General features: G+C 43.0%; 1 protein-coding gene across 9 annotated transcripts; it reads right to left on the bottom strand.

The window, feature by feature from the left end:
* Positions 1-458: 458 nt before the first annotated feature.
* USP44 (ubiquitin specific peptidase 44) lies at positions 459-20,839 on the bottom strand. 9 transcript variants are annotated; one of them, XM_062015301.1, is made up of 8 exons: positions 20,757-20,839; positions 17,802-17,918; positions 16,895-16,941; positions 13,572-15,086; positions 4,015-4,213; positions 3,432-3,540; positions 2,219-2,457; positions 459-1,847 (listed from the first exon to the last, which is right to left on the bottom strand). In XM_062015301.1, the coding sequence occupies exons 4-8, from the start codon at positions 15,003-15,005 to the stop codon at positions 1,651-1,653; spliced, it is 2,178 nt and encodes a 725-aa protein (XP_061871285.1). In that variant the 5' UTR covers positions 15,006-15,086; positions 16,895-16,941; positions 17,802-17,918; positions 20,757-20,839; the 3' UTR covers positions 459-1,650. The 9 variants fall into 9 exon arrangements, with proteins under 9 accessions (XP_061871285.1, XP_061871301.1, XP_061871308.1 ...); XM_062015317.1 differs by lacking the exon at positions 20,757-20,839 and adding an exon at positions 20,412-20,473; XM_062015324.1 differs by lacking the exon at positions 20,757-20,839 and adding an exon at positions 19,604-19,887.
* Between the last annotated feature and the right edge of the window lie 1,616 nt (positions 20,840-22,455).

The following is a 22,455-nucleotide window of genomic DNA, read 5'->3' as shown; positions in this document are numbered from 1 at the left end:
ACTCCTTCCCCTTCTTTTCTATGCCCTGAACTACCTGCAAGTAGAAAAAAGTGTTTAAACTACCTCAATTTCCTCACCAGAAAGGACAGAAAAGAATGAAAGTATGTGGAAAAACTGCCCAGCCATAACAAGCAGATTTGTCAGATCATCTTGCTTTAACCTTTATAGCATGGAAAAAACCCAAGAGCAAACTGCCTTTCACCTCTTAATAAGGATGAGCACAAGGTGAAGAAAATTTGAGGTCTGAGGCCACTACATGCTTGCTGAAATATGGCATCTTTCAGAAACATACACATGGTAGGGGAAGCCATGAATGAAACCAGCTGTTCAGTCCCTGACAGATGGCCCAAGAGGTCTTATAGATAATGCCTTAACCCCAGCAGACAGTTTAATAATCATTTAAAAGCAACAACGGTCTGTAATGCCAACGTAGGAAGGAATTCCAGCACACGTGTGGGTTTCTGTCCACATCAAGGCATTTTATTGAGGTATCAACTTTGCAGAAGATGAGGTAACGATTTGCATAGGACTTATGCAAAATAACTTGACAAAACTTCCTCGGCATTAACTCCTGTATGTGGAGAAGGATTGGTAATTCCCACTTGTCAGAGTCTCCTCCGTGCCCAGTTCAGTTAGTGCTGGTGGTAGAACCGTGGTGAAGGTACAGCAGTCGGAGCTAAGGAAACCACTCAGACTGTAACTGCTTTCAGATACGTTTTATAGCTTCCTTTCAGTGGTTTGTGTCAGAGGTTACTGAAACAACACAGCGCTCGCTACAATTTAAGGCAATGTAAGAGAAAGAGGATGCTCATGTTTTTGTAGCAATGACAGTGGGGCTCTGTTGTTTGGGTTTTTTAGGAGGAAAGCTTTTTTAAGTTACTGGAATAAAAATGCCCTGGTTGTCAAAGTTAGGACTCTGGATTTGGCACTTGTCAGGCTTCTTAAGGCTAAAACAGTAAAGTCTTGGTAAAGTACATTCTTGTGCTATTAAATGCTCTTCTTACGTATTGATGTAAAAATAAGCACATGCTCTCCCCGATTTTAAGAGGTTTTATCAGTGTCTTTTTAGAGTAGTTCCCTTGAGGCCTGAAAAATATTTCAACTTCAGCCATGAAGAATATACAGAAAGTTTCTTATGAAGAGTTCAGTTACTGTTTGAGATGTAAAACATTCCTTGCTAGTGAATAATAATATCCTAAGACCTAGTGGTAGCAATTCCTGCAGACAGTAAGAATCACGTCATTACAACTAGACTATGAAATGTACACAAGCATATATAGAAAATTTACCAGAGAAAACATCAGTTGCTCATTGAAAGTAGTTTTTTCTAAACCAATTCAACAAGATTATCAAAATACAAAACCAGCTTCAAAAAACGAGCCTGAGGTAAGAGATAAATGCAAATAGCAATCTTTTTTTTTCCTTAAAAAAATAGCTGTGTTGAAATTCTAAGCACTTCCAAAAAGTCACTTACTGTCAATAAAAACTTTTGCTAACAACTCTAGAGAGTACTTGAACTAATACAAAAGTATAGAAACGCTGTACACGGATCCAAAGTAAAAAAAAAAGTACAATGCTGTACTTTCATTTAAAAATATATAGTTAGGACAATTCACACTTTGACCATACACAGAGTTAACTGGCTTTGGATTAGCTGCTGCTGCCTGTGGAACAGTCAGGCCATTCTGTGTGCTGCTGACTGTCGCTTGTGCCAGGACATGGTGCTTTACCACGTCCATTTGCCTGAGTAAGTCGTTGGCTGTAAAACAAAATGTAGGCTTGAGCCTTGCATACTTCTTCCATAGTGCACATGTTGAGTTTCGAGTCATTGCAGTGTACCCAAAATCCTGCAGCGAAGAAACACACCAAAAAGAAAAGTCATCAGAACACCGACTGGCAGTAACTGTGTTACACTGATTAATTACTCCGTGTTCAGTCCCACTTAACGAGTTGTGTAGAAATTGTACGCGGTTTCAGTTCATCTAGTATAATTGCCTCCACACTTTAAAAGCCCAGCTTAGCTTCCTCAGAAGTAGGAGTCTGTAGCCACAACACGTTTAACAAGCCAATGCGAACATGGAACTGTTTTGATCTACAAAGCTGCAATTCTCATTCCAGGCTGTTGAGTTACAAGTGGCTCCCTTTTGCGTTTGAAAGTTGGTCTGGACCTACCAACACCCCCTTCTCCCACATGCTTTACTTCACAGCTGCTTCCTACCTCCTTCTGAATTGTAGCAGTAGGCAGTGTAGTGCCCTGAGCCAAATCCTTTCCCGTGGTGCATCACCACAGCAGACAAGTCGTAGATAAAGCAGTCAGGGAGGAGGGACTTGAGGGACTCCCTGCAGCAATAAGGCTCCATGTTGAGCATCTGCCCAAAGCTCACGTGCACACCGATCTTCTCGCGGTGGTTGCGTCCTGACCACCTGCCAAGTGCAGTCACAGGAAAACTTACTCCTCTTTTAATTAAAAGGAAAAAAAAAGAAAGAACACAGCATTCTGAATTATGTTTTAACAGAACAAATGTTATCTTCACTGTCGTTTTTGTGCACCAAATAAATGCTAATTTGCAGAGTTTATTTTCTAGGCTTCCTCTTTCACTTCTCCTTTATTTCAAGGCCCTTTAAAATGTGTTCTCATCTGCTGAAATACCCATCTGAAGATCTGTGTAACACTGAGTAGGCAGTACTTATCACAGTACCATAGAATGGTAGGGGTTGGAAGGGACCTTTAGAGATCATCTAGTCCAACCCCTCCTGCAGAAGCAGGTCAACCTAGATCAGGTCACACAGGAACATGTCCAGGAGGGTCTTGAAGACCTCCAAGGAAGGAGACTCCACAACCTCTCTGGGCAGCCTGTGCCACTGCTCCATCATCCTATATTATATATCACACGTATTAGATCCCATTGGTATTTCTCATCTATTCTATCTCCTTTTCAGTTTCTTTGTATTCTGGACAGACTCTTTATTAATGCACAGAGTGAGAGTTCAGAGAGATGCAGTCTCTACTTCCTTACTCTCAGGCAAATGCAGGAATGGCTTTGCCTGTATGAAGGTTACACGAGACTTCCACTGAATGCAACTTTGGTTTGTACATTACCGCGTGTAAGCGTTTACTCTACCTGAAGAAAACACACGGTTTAATTCTTACCAAGAGAATTCACAGCAAGGTTAGTAAGTTATAACTAAGAAGGACAAAATAATATTGGTATTAAAGTAGCAAGCAGTTGGAATCCAAAAAGTCACTTCTCTACTTATAGAATATCTTATTGATGTTTAAATTAAACAAGAAAAAGAAGTTTCTAATAACTATTTCTCATCATACTAGCGAAGGGAAGTAAATATAATGTTGAAAAACATTGATTCCAACCAATGGAAGAGCAAGACCTAACTGGTCAGTTTGCAACACTGATTGTTGTGGTACTACTTACCTAAACCGTTTAAGGTGTAATCTGAGAACCTGAGGTAGTCGACACACCATAAGCTGCTTCTGAGCTTCTGTGAGTATAACTGGTTTAGAAGAAAACTTCCTTCGTTTTGCTGAGGCCAAACACACAGTTACACAATACAAATCTCGAGAACAGCCTGGTATTTCAGTTCAAGATTTATCCACCAAATTTGTGTGGACTTAAATAGCTACAGTATGTGCCTCCTTAAAAAGGATACACTCTGAGAGCCATTTTGCAAGGATTATTTTATGATGCAAGCATAGAATATCTGTGGTCACTTAGGTTAGTCACCTTAGGTTAAAAAGCTGATGGGATTCTTCAGCTAGGAGTATCAGAATCCCCATTAGTGTGTGATCAGACTTTATCTAAAAGAGGATCATCACACTTCAAAACATCCTTTGAACAATTCCATCTTCTAGGTGGTAAGAGCTGTCAAGTTGCCACACCAGGACATAAGGTGGACTTTGCAGCATACTTTTAAGAGGTATTTTCCTCCTACAATCTCACTGTCAGTTTACATTTAACACAGAGAACATATGCATGAGTACATACTGCCTTTACTCACTGTTGCACTGATCACATGCATAAATCTTTCCTTCCAAAGCTTCAGTTTCTGTAAACTTGGCCAGCATTTCTGTCAGCAGACACGGATACTGGGACGACATCTCCTTGCCGTTGCAGTGATACCTCTCAGGAAACTCCAGGGATAGGTCCCAGAAAGGTTCTATGGTATTTGATTTATTGTCGCAGGCAAGACATGTAACCTGTAAAATGATATTTCAGCAGCTGTTTATACTCCAAAACTTACTTTGCTAGAAGTGCACCATAACACAGCTCTTAAAATAAAAAATAAGAATTTCCCCCTAGAGATAACTGATGCAACCAAAGACAAGACATGGTCAGTGAACAAAAGAAATGATGCACCTAATTGCTTTTTTTTTCTGAAGCAGGTTGTCCATTACTGTTATCACAAACAGGTAAGTGGTCTTATGTTTTACTGAGAAACAAAAGAAGTGTCAAAATGGTGTGGCTGGGACTGTCCAAGAGAAAGCAGCTGGTGGAGTCTCAGGGGTCTTTTCCAAAAGGAAAATTTACATGAAAAGAGAGAAACTAGTTTAGGTTAATTCAAAACAAAACAAAACCAACCACAAAACCACACACACAAACAAAGCCAAAACCAACAGCTGGGGATTTTAAAGTCATATCCTTCTTACTTTGTAAGTCTTCCAGGGAAGCCTGGATTAGGAAGCACACTTCTTCAAAGAAAAATTAACAGGTAAAAATAATTTATTTCTTCTTTCAGTAAGTGGATCCATCGTCACACTAGGGAAAGGACAAGCAGTAAGACAACATAATTAAAATGTCAATAAGTGAAGTGAGTCAACCTGGAAAATGCAGATAATACAGCAGGGGGACAATTAATTTATGATAACATTCAATATTAGGAAAGTAAGTTAAAAGCAGTAGCTCCTCATTGCTGAAATAGCAACACTTTAGCTGCCCATTTCCAATGAAGTCTCCTAAAAGCCAGCTCGAGCTGCTTATTGAAGAGTGTCACATCATTTGAGTCTTCTTCCAAAGGACCTCCACCCTTCCAACATCCATGTGGATGAGTAACTTCTACCAGCAGCTGAACCTATGCAGTATTTAAACTCCATTTAGACTGTAACAGGCATAATTGTCATTATCTGAGTTTTCTACTCTTAATGTATTTAACTGCCTTAAAAGTTGCAGTTGGCCCCTGACTCAAGCAGCTCTGACCTCACTGCTCTAACAAAAAGAAAGGTGAACTCTGAAAATAAATTTAATTTTAATTTGGCTCAGATGGATGCTTGGACAGAACTTCCAGAAGCACCCAACATGTTCCCAACGCTCTTCCCTGACAATTAAGCCTTCCCACCAACAAGATTACAGGAACTCAAAATTTGCAGATAGGGCTGACTGTCAAATGAGCTGATAAATACTGTTATTTATAAACCACATTATATATATTACACATATTGTCCAAATACAGCCAGGTGTGAGGAGACACCACCATTCATGTTTTACAGCAAATTGAATATGGGATACCTCCTGAAGCTTGCAGCACTAGAGTAAATAATTGCCAAATTAAATCTCTATAAGCATGCTTCCTGTTTAGGAAAATACCACAAGTTGTTTGGAACTGCTTGTACAAAGACGTAGTAATAAAGGAATGAAAATCCACGAGGGATCCAAACACTGTGATTCCACAGGCACGCCTTTATGTGGTCGTCCTACATAAAGTCAGTGCACTTCAGTTAGGCCAGTAAGCCTGCTCAAGCGTAAAAATACACTTTGTTTTGTTGAAGACATCCTTTATTTTCTTCTGAAGGTTTGCTGTTACATATTTTTTTCCACCCTGCTTTGTCTGTTACATCATAATCATTTATATAAGGACAGATCTGTCACCTTACGGTACCTTCCTCCTAGGTGTTCTTAAGAGTAATTGTTTAATCAACAGCTTACACTGGATCTCTGGCGCGTGGCTATTTGTGTACCAGAACAAGTGTTTAGCGGTGGAGTCGGGAAAGCTGTTTGTTGCTTTAAGATCCAAGAAGCAGCAAATGCCACTGCCTTGTTCTTAGAAAACAAAACATCCAACTCACATGGCAGAAAAGAGGAGAATCTTCCATTTTAATTCACACTGACAGGAGTTTCTTTTGTAAGCGCTAACATCTGGCAACGTTTCAAAGCCACAAACTATTAGTAATTCAGAGCTGGAATCTAGACTCGGAGACAAAATGATATGTTTGGCCACAGTTCAAGCTAACTCCAGCATAAACACAGAATGACTAACAGATTTTTGCTGTACAAATGGGTGATACCGTTAGGCCAAGAGTTTATTTAATTGATGAGTTGCTTAATAATTTGTTACACATGAATGGACGCTGAAGTTCATTCCAACGGGATTGGGATGAAATGCATACATGAACTCAGTACAGTTTTAACAAGTTCTGAGGATTTAAAGGACGTAATGTCAAAAATGTAGGTTGAGATCCTCTTTTGCAACTAGTTAAAAGGTACTATCCCAAAAAGAAAAAGAATCAAATAATTGATCCAGCTCCCAACTTTTGCCTCTCAAAAAACCAAACCAGATAAACCGATGTGGTACCTCATCGTATAACCGTGAGCAAAGCTGATCTGTGTTGACAAAATTATGTACTGACACAGAGCTGTGCTCCTCACCATGAGGCTGCAGCACAGTTCAACTCTTCAGCCTTATCTGGCCATTTGTGCACTTGCCAACAGCCAAGTAACCTGCTGTAGTACACTGATAAGCGTCCACCCAACCCTACCAGCCACACTGCCCAAACTACTCCTGCACACACTCTTACTGGTGGTAAATGAGGTGTGAATCAGGGCTGGAACAAAGGTTGAAAGTATTTTTCTTAGCCAGGCCTGGGCTTACAGACTTGATTACTCAACAAGAAGGAGGATTCCACCTGCACTGGCCTGTCTATCAGCACAGACTTTGCAACACCCCCATCACACCTCTTTCTGGCCTAAATGAAGCTTGTTTCACACTCCACTACCATTCACACAGTGCAAGCCAGGTTGTCTTTTTTTCATTAAAAGCACTGAAATGGTATAAACTGCCCAAACTTGTTGGTAGAGTAAGATGTGAGATTTCTACAAAAAAAAGCAAAACAAGCAAAAAAGAACACACTTAACTCAGAGGGTTGGCAAAAACTTTATGCATCTGTCCAATGTAACTCTTTACAGTAGGCGTATGCACAGCAGTAACAGGGAAATGAGTCTGCTCTAGCAATCTGCTTAGAGACGTGAATCTTTTTATCACTTGATTTTACAATCTCAGAGATTGGTTTCACCTGCTCATTATAGTCCATAATTACTATTTTAGAAAGCCTTAATGCTGTTATTTATAACAAAGCTACAGGAGAAGTTTACATTGGAGCAAAGGAAGTAAATTACTGGTTTTCAACCAGTCTGAAATCTCTACCTTATGTTCTGCCCTGACCACGCTCTCATGCCTTGAAACACGGGTACTATATACAATTGTTTGGTTAAAGCTCGGCATTCAATCATGGGCCAAAGGCCAGAGTGAAAAGAGTTGGATCAAATTGCTTGATTCGAGCTAAGCATGGAGGCCACTCAGACAAGCATCATTGTGCCCACAATAATTTGATGGACAGCCACTGCCCCGGATGGCATTCAGCCTAAATGCAGCCTAAGAAAATAGTTAACATATTGCTGCAGGAGAAGCCAACGCCATCATCAACTGTTTTGCCTGTGTTTTCTCCACTTGCATGGAAGAAACACAATTGTTACCATCTCTGCTCTAATTCTTGTTTGGTTTTTAAGAATGGCCAGTCCCCATTTTTGGGCTTTCACAAGTAAGTTTTCACTCTATGAGACATATATACAAGGAGTAGTAATTGAGTTTTTCCACAGCAAAGCAATGAAGAGTAGAAGGGGATTTCTAGGATACTGCTATAATATGGAATTCCACGTGACAGTATTTCTGCAGTTAGAACAAAAATAAAGGGCTTTGTGGTGATGAGCATTTAGCATCATCAATATTACCTGTATCCAATTAACAGAATGACCAGCATAACCACTGCAAACTGGGGTCTGGGGTTCAATGGCCTCCTATAGATTAACTTAAACTGCCACCTTCATCTAGTTGGAAGGCAACTTGATAACTATTTTGTAATTCAGGCTACATATAAAAGCACAGCAACGAATACCAGAATACAGAAATGAGTATAAAGGGCATGGATCAGTTTAGGTGCAAATCACCCTATTACCTATCTGAAGTTCTCATAGTTTTTATAAGTCTACTCCATGGGAGACCTAATGCCCAGCACTGTACAAGTCACCCTCAGGAACCTCCCCCAGACTTTAACTCACAGCATACTACCCAAGACCAAAGTGCTTCCTTCAAGCAACAATTGCACTTTTGTCCTTCTCTCAGCCAATCTGTACTGAAGTACACCGATTGAGCAAGTAAATGGAGCAAGACTTGCAAAGAGAAGCACTGCCTTTTAAATCTTTAAACACAGTTTACATACTACATTGGTTAGAACTTACTTTGCTCTCTGGGTCTTGGCATTGTCATCTCTCTGAGCACTGCACGCTCCTATTCTGCCATGCTGAGCTAGGACAGGCAGTTTGCCCAGATTCTTAAACACGATCAGGAAGCAATCAAACCATCTGGGTTATTTTTTAAGTATGCCTAGAGATATCAAAAGCTAGTTCTTACTAGGCATTGTTAAAATAAATGACAAATCACTGTAAAAAATCCTCACAGCCCAGGACAGGTTTGTCCTAAGAAGAAACAGTAACTAATTACAACTTTACTGTAGAGGAAATTCGTTACTAAATCAGTCTAGCCACTGCTCTTCACTTTCACTGCTAGGCTTAGTGTTGCTGTAACAAAAATCTAAGCAGAGTGCTTTACCTAAGGCACCAGATTCAAAAGCGGTGGAATCCTCACAAGAGACTTTCAAACTCATTCCAAATAGTTTTTAAAAGGTTCACCACCACTCCTAAAAGATGTTAAAATGCCATTGGCTAGGTATTTCTTTGATTATGTACATTACATTTTAATTGAATCAAAAAGTATTCTGTGAAGCAATCGTAACTACTCACTGCTATGCAACATGAATTTTCTTCCTTGACTTATGTACCCAAGCAACTTCCACATCAGAGCACATTTATTCCTCTCCCTTACTGTTTTTTTTTAGCCACAGAAAATACAGATTGCCCTTCTCTTTCCACTTGCCTTGAATTAGAAGCTATCCACAACTGAACATAAGAAATAGAAGGATTGGAAGACAAGGTTGCAAGACTGTTCCACTTTGAAAGGTCCTGGCCAGGTCATGGAAATCAAGAGAGGACATGAAGAAAGCAAGTGACACTCCTGTCTTCAAGGAGTTGGATCTGGGCAACTACAATTCAGTCAGCATCACCTTGGTCTGTGGGAAGGCTGACGGGAGTAAATCCTGGAAACCATTTCCAAAGGCATAAAGATGGATGACTGGGAGCAGCTGCCATGGGTTTATAATGGGAAAATCATGCAAGACCAGCACAATAGCCTTCTTCCTACAATGCAATGGCTGGTACAGATAACTAGTGGGAGAGTGGAAAACAGTGGATGTAGTTTATCTTGACTTCAGCAAGACTTTCAATGCTGTATCCCGGAACACTCTCACAGAAACAAACAAAGCACAGGCTAGATAAATGGACAGCAAAGGTAGCCTGAAAACAGAACGAGCTGCCAGGTTTGAAGGATTGTGGTCAGTGGCATGAAATGCTGTTGGTGCCCCACCACTAGAGCTGTAGCCAAGAGAAAATAAACACTGTTCTTAAAAACTCACAGCAAGTCTGCAGGCAGTTTGGCAGAGTGGCTGATACACCAGAGGGTCTTGCTGCCACCCAGAGAGACCTGCACAGGCCGGGAAATGGGCCAACAGGAGCCTTATGCAGCTCAACAAAGGGAAATGCCAAGTCCTGACCTGGGCAGGAACAACCCCTGGCACCGGGACAGGCTTGGAAGCAGCTCCCAGAGAAGGCCCTGGGAGACAAGCTGACCACGAGCCAGCAACGTGTCCTGTAGGCAAAGCACGCCAACGGCCTTCTGTTTCCTAATTTCTAAAACAAGATACCTGCCCACTTCCTTGCTTCATGTGGACACAATTAGAAATGAAGATACTGTGCTATTTAGCTAGGTCCATTAAAAAAAACCAACCAACCAAACCTCAAGCCCAAAAAATCTTTGAGAAACACAGTAGGTAGGTGAGTAACCTATTTGGGCTCTTGATGTGTACTTCAAAAATCTGTGGATCAGTATGGGTCCATTTATCACTGGCACATCATAGTGCAGTATGTTCTCCTTTCTCATTGAAGGATCAAGGACAGGAGACAGTGACAGTGGGTAACTTCCACAAGAGTACAAGCACTGAGGGACTGAAAACAACTGGGATTTAAACAGCCATATTGGCATCTGCCTACAGTCCCAATCAGGCTGAGAAGACAAACAACTGTTCCAGCAGACCTGCTTCTAAAGAATAGGTTTACAAGACACAGACTCCTCTTCCCAAGAAGTGCCGCAGCACATCTTTCTCCAGGCAATCACTGGAGGAAGACTGGTGTGCGGGAAAGGTAAAAACCAGATGGGAAGGGTTTTGTAGCTAAATATCCTATAAGATTCACAATTTGTACTGCAGAGTAAGAAGCTGTAATCCTAAAAAGTATATTGGAATTTTTTTTAAAAAAAAAGGCAAGAGGCAATCTCCCCATGCTATTCCTGGAGTTGCCCATTACTTAGTTTTGTATTCCACCAAATACTGAAAGACTTCAAGTAGCAGATGAGGAAGACTAACTTTAAACCATCTGAGAACCTAACAAACCAAAGCCAATTGACTCATATAAAAGATGCAATTGTTCTGATATCACCTAATGCTTTTTCTAGTTATCCAAAAGTAATCTGAATAAAATGTCACTCTCCTCAATTTCTTCCTTAACATTATATCCTAAATCCAAATGCAATCCTGAATCAGGCAGCCACTTCAATAGCCACAGACTGAGGCAAACCCAGGATTATGACTTCAAGTTAAAATAGAAGAGCTAGAAGAAGAGGGAAAACGTTTTATTGCACATGTGAAAGTAACGTGAAACTCAAGTAAACATACAGCTTATCTGCATTGCAAGTGATCCTCCACGTACTGTATCAAGAATAGTTCATAGTATTCCTGAGGAGTGAAGGTCAAGAAGATTGACTTCACTGCGCTTGAGTGTCTCACAGAATCAAGTATCTCTAATATTGTCAGTACAAAAGAATAGTAAATGTAATGACTTTGTAAAGTGATTCTAAAACTGAAGGCAACTGCTGCACAGAAACAAGCTTCTCAAGTTTCCCTTATTCACTGAATTAAGATGTAGTTTATAAATCACTGTGACTACAATCTCATCCTATTTTTTAATAAATGCAGCAGTCTATGGCTCCAACTATCTTCTGTAGAGAATCTGTAATACTTTTACAGCTTGTAGGTAAAGTTAAGCAGATAAGGACGAAGCTTTCAAGAGCTAACATTGTCAAAGATGCAATATAGCAAGAAGCCCTTCACATGTCTTTTTTTGTTAACTTCTTTATAGCCTTTTGTGCCAGTTCTGACAAATGCCATGGGGAATCATGATAAAGGAATCTTATTGAGGAAAGTAATTGCCTAATAGAGATTTTAAAGCTCCTCCTTCCATGTACAAACACCAGGGTCTGAATCATTAAGATGATCTGAATAAATTTTATTGAGGAAATGTAAATCTTACGAGGTTACCTTTTGCTTTAAACACTTATCAGGTTCAAAATTGCTAGTGAAGACTAAACTGGAATAAAGGAGTGGTGGAAGACAAAGGAATCATTAGGAGGTGAAGTATTGGGCACTGTCTGTGGGTGCTGCCTAATGAGGCAGGGAGAAATTACTAGAGATCAGCCTCCTCTCACTTGAGGCATTTTGAAGTTCACGAAGACTGTATTCTGCACACAGCCATTGACCAGCTGCAGTAAAAAAGCTGTGTGTTGTAGTCACAGGATAGCTCAAAACTGTTTCATTCCCATTCAGTCTTAATGATACTTGAGTGAATACTCACTATTGCCCTCCCTAGTTTCAGGAAGGTGGCAGAATTTCTAAATGTTTTTAAAGCTAAAAACATTTAAATGCAGCAGTACTGCTGAAATAATGCCTAGTGCCTTCACAGCCTTGAAAAATCTTCCAAAATTCTTCCAGATTCTTCCAGTCCTGATACAAAACTTGGAAGGCAGCCAAGCCTTGCCAGTGTACTTAAGCAATTATTTCCTTTTACTAACAAAGTTACTAGTTTGACAAGGCGTGTGATTTTCAAACAGAAAGCTTTAATGTCATGATATGCTACACACTCATCTTAGCACAACCCTCATACAAGATATGTCAACTACCCTGAGGAAATGAAGCATGCCAACAGAAATGTTCTTGCACTGGGCCAAATAGAAGGTAGAGAATGATCTGGCTTGATTAAAAAGTAGATATAACAGTTTCTAATAGTTACACAAAGCCTTAAGATGACCTGAAAGCTAACATTTGCTGCAAACAATCCTGATTTTAAAAATCCTCTTATTATAAAGTTTATATATATCATAGCAGTTAATATTCCTACCTTAGCCAAAAACCACTTGGATTTCTACCTTCACATGCTAAAACATGAAAATTAATAAAACAGAATTATTGGAACATTCAAATTTTCATTTAATTTATGATAAACCTCTACTCCTTTACACAGCATATCCATTAAATGCTCTGCACTCCCTCGGTAACGTGTGCTGAAAAGCCAGTTCCAGGGGGATAAGACTTCCTCAACCTCTGCTCCTGATGCAATGCACTTAGTTCTTAGATTAATTCAACAGAATCCCAACATTTGTTTGTTCAATCAGTTCCCAGACATTTGCACGCTCACACAGTTGGGATATGCACAAGAGTAAGTGGACATGTTGAAGTACTTAACAGGAAATCAAGGAGAAGATGAAAAAAAGAGTAGTCAGGGAGAGAAAAGAAAAAATCTGTTGCCTCCACCCCACAGATTTGGTTCCTGTCTTGACCGAGCCTTCTGTCTCTTTGTGTTGTGACAGAAAGATAGTATTTCTGTACACAGCATCATGACAGGCAATTACACTGTAGCAAATAATCTCAAATTCCATCTATTTACTGAACTAATTCCCTGCTTACCTAATCAGTTTCCACTTAGATGAGATTAACACCTTCCTTAACATCTTCTATCTAGCATCACTACACTGATAAAGCTAGATGCTTAAAACTGTACATTCTTCACTCCTGAAAATTAGCTGGTACTTAATAGCAAGGTCAGATATTTCTCAGCAGTTGGAAAGGTGTGCTTTAAAATAACAAATGTAACGTTTTTAACATGACATTTTTCTACTGAAAGTTTTGGAAGAACCCAAATGACCTTTCTGCTGAAATGTGTATTATATCCTCCATATCCCTCCTCAGTAGTTACCAATGTAAAAACCTTTGCAGTATGCCCATCACCACTGTAAACCCATAACTGCAAATCATTACACACCTTCAAAAACACAATTATAAACCATACCTGACTTAGCAGCTGTCCATGAAAAATGTTGTTAACCACATTCAAAACCTGTTTTATAAGTTTTCTTTGAGAAGCAGGGATAAGAGCTGGGTATCTGGTCCCTGTAGTCTCCAGCTCCTGCTGCACTTTATCCAAAAGTTCACAGAGGAATTCCTGAGCATCTTGTTGTGCATATCCTCTGAAGGCTGGAATTAGTCTCCACACAGAATGAAGCATGGCAAAAGGAGACACCAGCGCCCATTTGCCAGACCACATAACTTGGAACAGAGTATGCAGCTCATGACAGAGAGAAATATGCTTTGAACTTGGCTCCCTGGGCTGAATAAGTTCCATATTTCTACTTTTTGATGCTCCTCCACTTAATCCAGAGGACAAACTCGGCCGCCTTGCAGAAGATGATCCCTTTACTTTCTCTTGGTTCTCGGTCACATGTAATGTTGAGGCAGCTATTGCCAGGTGTTTAGATGAAGATCTGGTTTTGCCACTGGTTGCTGTTGCCAGTAGTTCCTGAGTTTGGTTGAGATCAAGCTTTAAAAAGCATTCTCGAAAAATAAGTAAGTGACTTAATACCTGCAGGATAGAATTCATGTAGCACGTATTTCCCAGGTTCCTCAGTCCCGTTACCCCAGGAGTCACCGTGGGCCTTCGCTTAACCGGAGAGTCACTTATTTTTTTCAATCTTACTTCATCTGAGGTATAGGTTTTTTCCAACTCTGCCGCAGATTCCATGTCCTGTGATGTTCTTTGTGGGCAGGGTGCTGCTTCTGAGGACATTCTAATCTGATTTTGTAAACGACTACTCTTTCTTGGAGGCATCTTTTCCATCTCTGCTTTCAACTCACGCTTTCGTTCTTCCCTCCTCTTCCTAGCTCTCTCCCTTCTTTCCTCCGCTTCTTCCTGAAGCCTTTCCTCTTCCAAAATCTTTTTCCCGGTAGGTGTCAACTCAAGCCACGCTCTGAATATTTTGCCCAGGAAGGCGCGCCGTCGGTGCCAGAGAGCTGTGAACATGCGATCTTCGTTCCGAAGCAAGGCTTGGGCACCGCCGTGCGCAAGGTACGAATCATCACTGGTACCCATCGAACGCAAAGTCCTCCCGCTTCGAGTCGTGCACTCATAGTTTTGGCTCTTGATTGCACTCAATGTACTTCGCAACAGTTTCAAATCCCCAGTTGCGTTATCGTTAAGGACGTAATCGTCGCACAGGTAACAGAACACGTACAGCTCGTTTACTTCCAATGCCACTGGGTGACTGCTCTCCTGAAAGTGCTTTAGTGCATGTTCTTCGATGTACCTTCCACACGCCACGTGGGAGCAGCTGAGGCACGCCCACACCGACTCTGTGGTGTTGCAGTCCACGCAGTGCCACTTCTGAGGGTTCAGGATGGAGTGATCCTGGGCCAGCCGCAAGCGCCCTATGTGCTTACACTTGTCCATTGTTAAAGCTGAAATTGCAGAGATATGCTGGCAAAACACATCATCCAAACTATCTTCTTTCCATGGTATTTCAATCTGCAACTACAAAACACAGAGCTGTGTTACAGTTCATAAATACCCAAATGTATCGCTTTTACAGGTGTCTGTGTACCAAATGCATATTTGAGGTTAAGATGATGATCACCACCCAGCTGCATCCCACCAAACACATACAGACAGGCAGGCAAGTGGAGTCTCAGCAGTTTGGCACTCTGCCTCAACAATCTGAACACCACCACTGTTATATTCCCTCTGGCTCAGGACAGAAGGAAACTACCTACACTTTACACTGCTTAACAAGAAGCATTGATGTAGTTAAAAGACACTGGTACAGAGTTTGGATATGAACACAACTTAAAGCGGGACAGGCTGCCCAGAGAAGCTGTGAGTGCCCTATCCCTCGAAGCATTCATTCAAGATCAGATTTGACGGTGCTTTGAGCAAACTGGTCTAGTGGAAAATGCCCTTGTCCCTCACAGGGGGTTGGACTAGATGATTTTTAAAGGACCCTTCCAACTGAATTGGAAGCATTCTATGGTTCTGAAATGCTACTACTATCTCTGTCCCTAAGTTTACAGGTGCAGAAGTACAAAGTTCACTTAAATTTATTATGTTTACGCAGTTCAGACAAACAAGGCTTTATACAATTCAAACCCTTAATTAAACTACACCTTTAATTAAATCACTGCACCTTTGTGTTCAGGCAAGCCATTGTACCAGTGTTTTCTACAATAATGCATCTTCAATAGGTACATTTTAACGTGTTATCCTAATCCCTCTCAAAGAAAAAGAGTGACCTGAAAAGCAGAACTTAATAACATCATAAGACAAATATCATCAGAAGTCTACCTCAGCTGCTGCAAACTTTTTAAAGACCAGCTTTTTTAACAGACCTTTCTAATCCACATCTTCATAAAAATCATTTACAAATCTCACTAGCACTGGCTTCAATCCTTTAATAAGTTTAGGTGGTAGCCTGTATTTGTTCAAAGCTGCTGTATTTGCTTCTGTAAGATGCATTTACCCAAAACAAACAGGCAGGCTCAGAAAGTGATACTTTCTCTCTTTAGCTTTTATCATCTTTCTTTTGACTCTCCCCAGTTTAAGAGATATCATCTAGAGACAAAGAGTGCAGCAGGAAGTGATTAACATTTGATCTGGAGTGTTCCTGCTCACAATGCCATTGACTACAAGGGTTAAATATAACACAGCACCATGCTCTCGAAGGGGGCTTGGACTAGATGATCTTTCGAGGTCCCTTCCAGCCCTTGAGATTCTGTGATTCTATCTTCATTACAGGCAGTACTTGCCAGACGAAATACTTAATTTATCTGATGAATACAAAGGGTTCGTCAAATCTCCAGCCTATGCCAAGCAAGACAAGTTATGCCATTACAAAAGCATATACACTGTGGACCTGGCCTAAACTGTACAGTATCTAAGTTTGGGATTCCTTGTTTTACAGGTAAGCCATTCAAGAAAAAAAAAAAAAAAGAGATATTTAGACAACTCTGGATTGAATTCAAAAGAATATATACCAGATATTGACCTTGAATACACTAATACTTCTCTATTTTCACAGTTTTGAAATACACAATAACAGGTTACTCGATTCAAAGCAGATGTCTAGGTTAGAACAAGCATTACACTGAGGGAACCCTCACAATAACATGGCACCACTAAGGAAGGGAAACATAACATTTGCAGCTGCATAGGAAAGATGAAGTTTTTTATATCTGGTATGAAGATAAAAACAGTAGTGAAAAGATTTAGCCAAAAATGGTTTTATTTGGTTAATTGGCCCCCAGGTAGTGCCTTTTAAAATTATACCAGTGTAAGAGCTATAATACCTCTATGCAGCCAGCATCCACATTGCATGTGTTGTGTAGGTCTTACTCTGCAACGCAAAAAAAAAGTTGAGCCCACTGCAAAGAAACTAATCAAGTGCACTCAGTTTTACATGCCCATATTAATCATTCTCATTCAATTTCCCTAAGAGCAGTCTCAGTGTACTGAAGAGTTTCAGGCACCACAACCTCTGGGTACCCATTCAGATTTCCCAGGCGGAGAACCAGCCAAAGTGTATTAAGGGAGATCAAGATCCCTTGTGTGCTATTGTCAACAGATCACAAAAATAACGGCTTGCTGAACTTTTTCAGCTTCCTAGCATCCATAACATTCATTCCTTCTAAAAGGTAGTCTATTTCTAAGCTGCTAATAAGATTATTCTACAAATAGTTGTGCACACTAAGTTTGATTTTTATACTGTCTTTAAGACCACGAGCTCTATCCCATGTCTTGTCCTAGTCTGATAATCTGTTTTCCCCTACAAAGCTGAGCTTTTCTAACACTGATAAAACTCACAAACATTTCAGAGGTGAACTGTGTACGTTAATTCTTCCTGGAGTACAAAAGTAATTCCCATGTAAAGTGCAGGAATTAAACATAGTAGTCAGGATTTTGAGAGACGAGACTCATCTTTGTGGTTTTGGGCTAAGAGAAACAGATTCTCCTGCATCACATATTAGCAATAGTCCTTTCCAGCAGGCCAGAGAAGGACACTAATCTTGCCCTCCCCCAGGGCTGTCGAACAGAGCCTTGCTGTCAGTCAAGAGTCTGACAAGTGGACCCTTTCTGGTTTTGTTAAAACTCACTGTGCAACTGCTGTGCCTTATATTCCTTTATTTTTAATATTATATGGTCATAAATCGTGTTTCTCTCAATTTAAAAAATACTACCAAGAGTGCAACTACTTACATTCCTCAATGTAACCAGATATTGGACTGAAGACAAAAGTAGTCTACCGATTCCAGGATGACCAGTGTGTAAACAAGGGTTGCACAGTCAAGCTCTTCATGCAAAAGCAACTCGATTCTACGAAAGAACAAGATCAGAGCCTTGAAGAGAAAAACCTAAAACCCCGGCTCCCCCACCAGTAACTAAGACAGCATGACATTTTCCCACCTACATCGATGTGGGGGTGGAAGGGGGAGGGGAAGGAAACATCTTGGCATGTGAGAGGTCTTTCTTTGAAGAAAATGTGAAGAAATGAAAATGAAGAGTTTGGTAAAAAAGATAGAAATATCGGAAAAGACTGCAAAAAAGCTGAGACCAAGAAAACTCCAGCTGAATGTCAAGCAGCCCACTGACAGCATGAATGTTTCAAAATGTGGAGCACTGAAATACCGAGGCTACAAGTCACAAACTTTAAAAATCTTACCTTAGAAGCAAGACTTGGCACAATAAAATAGCTTGGGGAAAGAACAGGAGTGAAGTGACAGATAATGGTGAAAGAAACCTAAAAAATCCTGCATACTCATTCCCACACCTACTACAAAGCAACAGCTGGAATAAAATAATAGTACAAGCAAATGCTTCAAAGTTCAAATTCCCTTAAGAAAGTTATTCAGCACTAGTTTCTGCATTCTTCTCGAGGTTCAGTTCTGTGTATTCACAACAAAGAAACTGTGAATTAGCTGACCAGCACTTCACAGATCAAGCCCCACTGTGTTCTTAGCACAGACCTGAACTGAAGTAATAAGTAAAATAACAATTATTAACATACCGAAGCGCGCTACTGAAAGCTTTTTGATGGCTGGGAAAATATAGATACACAAAAGCCTTTTCTTGTGTCAGTTTCACAAGCTAGAAATAAAGAGATCCAGAGTAAGATTTTTTTTTTCCTTGAAGCATATTTGAACCTTAGTGACATGCTCATTAGTTTCACCAAATAATGGCTGGCAAAATGTATTTTCAGGTAACTCATGAGCTGAAAAAGTACTCAATGTCAAAACCCAATAATTTAGAAATCAAGGAAATGGATCTTTTCCTTCCACTTGTGTTCCATGTAAACAAGGTATCACAGTTCATCTTCACAGATGACAAAATTTTAAACCAGCAACTCTAAACATAAACAAAAGGAAATCTTTTCCCCTTAGTCACTACTTTCGTAATTAATTGCCTGGCTCGTAAATGAAAAACCAAAGTTTACCTCCAGAGTTTGACTAGAAACGAAGCACATAGTTTTATCAATATATACACAAACATGTGCGCACTTGTGTGTCCTATTGCTATTTTGGTTAAATCAGATGACAGCTTACCAACTGATTTCCATCAGGTTCAGAGTACCTGCTTAGTATATGAAAAAAACCCAAGAATCGTGGGTACTTGAACCGCAAGATTTAAATAACAAGCATGCTAAGTCGAAAGCAGATGTACTACACTTTGCCTACACACTTTTGTTTTAAAAAGAAAACCCGAGGAAACACTGATGTGCGTAACTTCAGGCTGCAGTACAGCCCTGCAGGCACAACAGTAAGACTTACAAATCAAAGCAGCACTCAGAAATTTCGTAGATTATTTCCTGTTTTTTAACAGCATAGCCTTTGACCCCAAGCCTCCTTTCTCTGGAGCCTCACATATCGTCATTTCACTATTCCCACCGCCCCCGACCCCAGCTAACGAATGTCTATACACTACGCTGCCTGGAAGTAGCAATTTACACCAGCGCACCAGACATCGGTACAGCGATACAAACAATGACTCTTAACTGCATATACCGCGCATTTCCTGCACTTGAGAATTCAAGGCGAACAAACAGTTCAGTCTGAAGCACTTTCACAGAAGCATGAGAAACACAGCGTTTCCTATTAGTCTGGATTTGCACTAACACTTCTTCCCACGGAGGAAAACAAGTATCTCTGACTGCTCTGACAGCTCCTCGAGCAACGCCTGGCCCCTGCCCTGACAACCCCTGCAAGTGCCGACGCTCCAAGCGCCTCAGCCCACCCGCGGCTGTTTCAGGAGGAAGGTCCAAGCGCTTCCCAGCGCCCCGCGACATGGCGCGACTCCTCTACTCTCGCACGCAGGACAGCCGAGTGGCTTGGCCCGGCAGCCCCGTCGCCCGCCCTGCGCCTTACACACCCTCCCTCCGCCTCCGCCTCTCCTCGTCGCCTCGGTTGCCCTCACCTCGAACGCCTTTCCGACCCCTCCGGGACGGGTGAAAAGACCGGGCACCCACACAGGCGCTCGGCGGGCTCCTCGCCACACACCAAGCGCGGCGAGGAGGCGTCAGGACGCCTCCTGCCCGCGGGTGCCGGAGGACGGTCCCGGGGACCTGCTCCACCGCAAGAGCCCTTGGCAAGGCCGCAGCCCCCTCGCTCCCGCCGCCGCGGCTCCCTCGGACCCACACCGTGGCCGTAACTTTCCCTCCTCAGGTGCCCCTCCACGGGCACCGCGCCGCCGTCTCTCCCCCGGGGAAACGGTGCGCCGCCCGCCGCCCTCCTCTCCCCTCCGCCGGCCACCTGACCCGCGCGGGGCAACCGGCGGGGTGGCAGAGCCGTCGCCCGCGGCCGCCCCCGCACGCACCCGTCACCCGCCGCTGCCGCCATCTTGGGCGCCCCGAGCCGCAGCCTCCTCGGAGCAGCCCCTCGGCGACGTCAGCGCCGCGCGGAGGCCGCCCCCGCCACCTTTCACGCCCCTGCCACCCTTCACACCCCCGACCGTCGCGGGGATCCCCGCGGTCGCCTCCCCTCAGCCGCGGCCTCCCGCCCACGGGCGGAGAGCGGGCGCCCGGATCAGGGGGGGTGCTCCGCAGGGACACAAAGCGGCGTCAAGCCGGCGAGGGAGCGCCGCTTGGCCCCCCCGCCTCCCTCCGCACCGCCCCACGGCCGGGACGTCCCGGGTCGTACCGCGCCACCGCCCCGCACCCACCTGCCGAGCGCGACGCGGGAAGAGCCACTCGCCATGTGCCGGCGGCTGGTCTGTCACCAGATTTGTAGTGGCAACCCAAGTCCTTCCCACGTCTCCTCCCACCTCCTCCGGCCTCCCCCCGCCCGCCCGCCCGCCGGCCGCCGCCGCCGGCCCGCGGCCGGGCCAAGCGGGCCGCTCCCGCGGGGCCGCGCGCAGGAAGCCGGGCGGGGAGCGGCGAGGCCGCTGCCCTGGGAGAGGGGCTGGGGCGGGCGGCGCCGCCGCCGGGAGCCGGTTGCCGGGGTACCGAGGAGCGGCTTCTGGCCTCGGCATGTGCCCGCAAGGCACCTGTTTTCCCTGAGGCGGGTACGCCTGAACCCAGCCGGGAAGAAGAGAGGTCTCAGACTTCCCCGCCGCGGGTTTCCTCCTTATTTTCCTTCCTACACTTCACTCCTGTTTGGTCTTCGATGGCATCGCCCGTGTTCGGCCAGACTAAGACCCGTGTTTGCCTTTCCCCGGGCGGGCTGAGGCAGCGCTGTGCCCTTGGCTTGGGCCGGCGACGCCTCCGCTCTCGCAGGTGCTGCCAGGAGCCACTCTTGGCCTCAGACCGCGCTGCCTAGGGTCACTCTGGCGACACGGGGCTGTCGAACAGAGTGTACAGGGAATCTGTGATGTTGAAACTCCTTCACATCTCTCTACGCGTATTGTTTGTGGAAACTTCTGCAAGGCAGCTCACGTGGAAATAAAAAAAAAAAGCTCTTATCAGGCTCTCGTTCCTCATCTACCGAGTGCTTTTTCAGTCTCGGGTTTCGTTACAGAAACTTAAATAGGCACAAACTTGTAAACCCACGTCCTGCAGATGTCCTGTTTGGTAAATCTGAAGTGTCTTTGCACCGGTCCTTTTAAAAAATTAAAGTTTCTGAAAAGCAGGAAGCTCTTTCTAGCTGCTTTCCAGTTCCGATTGTCCTGAATTGAGTCAACTTAAACTTGCACATGCCTTCTGCTCTGCTCACCCGCCCTTTCCCACCCCCCCCCTCCAGATTGTGCTGAGCAGACAAGCACAGGCTCTCTCTGTGTCGGGGGCAAGAGGTATCTAGTGAAAACTCAATGAAAACTCTCTCCTGGCAGGCCAACGTCACTTTTTGCATCCGTGCTGAAGCAGATTGGCTTTTGGTTCGTGCAAACATGAGCAGAAAGACAGTGCACAGTGCTACTAGTGATTACAGAACATGCTTGTACTGTGTGCGTGTGCTGCTTCTTAGCCACGACTGGTGGTTTGATGCAGAACGTGACCACTTCAGATCCCCTCCCCCCCACTTTTGGATCCATTACACGTCAGAATGTTTTCATGACGGCATCAAAATTTTGCACATCTGTTTGTGTGTTTCTAATCATGTCATCACAGAAAATGTGTTTCAGTTTAAAACTTTAAATCTGTAGGCCACGGTTGAATCAGTTCTCCTCCAGTAGTGCTTTCCAGCTCTTGGTGTTTCTGATGAGGCTCCTGGGGTGGCCCTAGCAGGATGTGGCCAGGAGAGGCACAATTTGGGTTTTCTGCAGCGTCACTTTATCACAGCGCTCTCAGAAGCTCACAAAAGGAGTATATGGATAAAGTAAACTCACCAGGTTTCTCCTGTGATTTCGACGTGTTTCTAACTTGTAACTTTAAAGTGAGGAATGCTGTTGCCTCATCAAAATATTTATCAAAACTGTTCATGCACAG

This window comes from Colius striatus, chromosome 1, assembly GCF_028858725.1.
Source record: "Colius striatus isolate bColStr4 chromosome 1, bColStr4.1.hap1, whole genome shotgun sequence".
Lineage (NCBI taxonomy): Eukaryota > Metazoa > Chordata > Aves > Coliiformes > Coliidae > Colius > Colius striatus.
Note: the sequence above shows the minus strand (reverse complement) of the source record. Positions and strands in the feature narration are given on the sequence as shown.

Bases quoted from the DNA above. Each gene is read 5' to 3' on its own strand.
- USP44 (XM_062015301.1), bottom strand. From the start codon at position 15,005: ATGGACAAGTGTAAGCACATAGGGCGCTTGCGGCTGGCCCAGGATCAC. The intron at 4,214-13,571 runs GTATGGTTTATA...ATCATTTTACAG, and splicing joins ATGGACAGCTGCTAAGTCAG to GTTACATGTCTTGCCTGCGA. The intron at 3,541-4,014 runs GTGAGTAAAGGC...GTTTGGCCTCAG, and splicing joins TGCATGTGATCAGTGCAACA to CAAAACGAAGGAAGTTTTCT.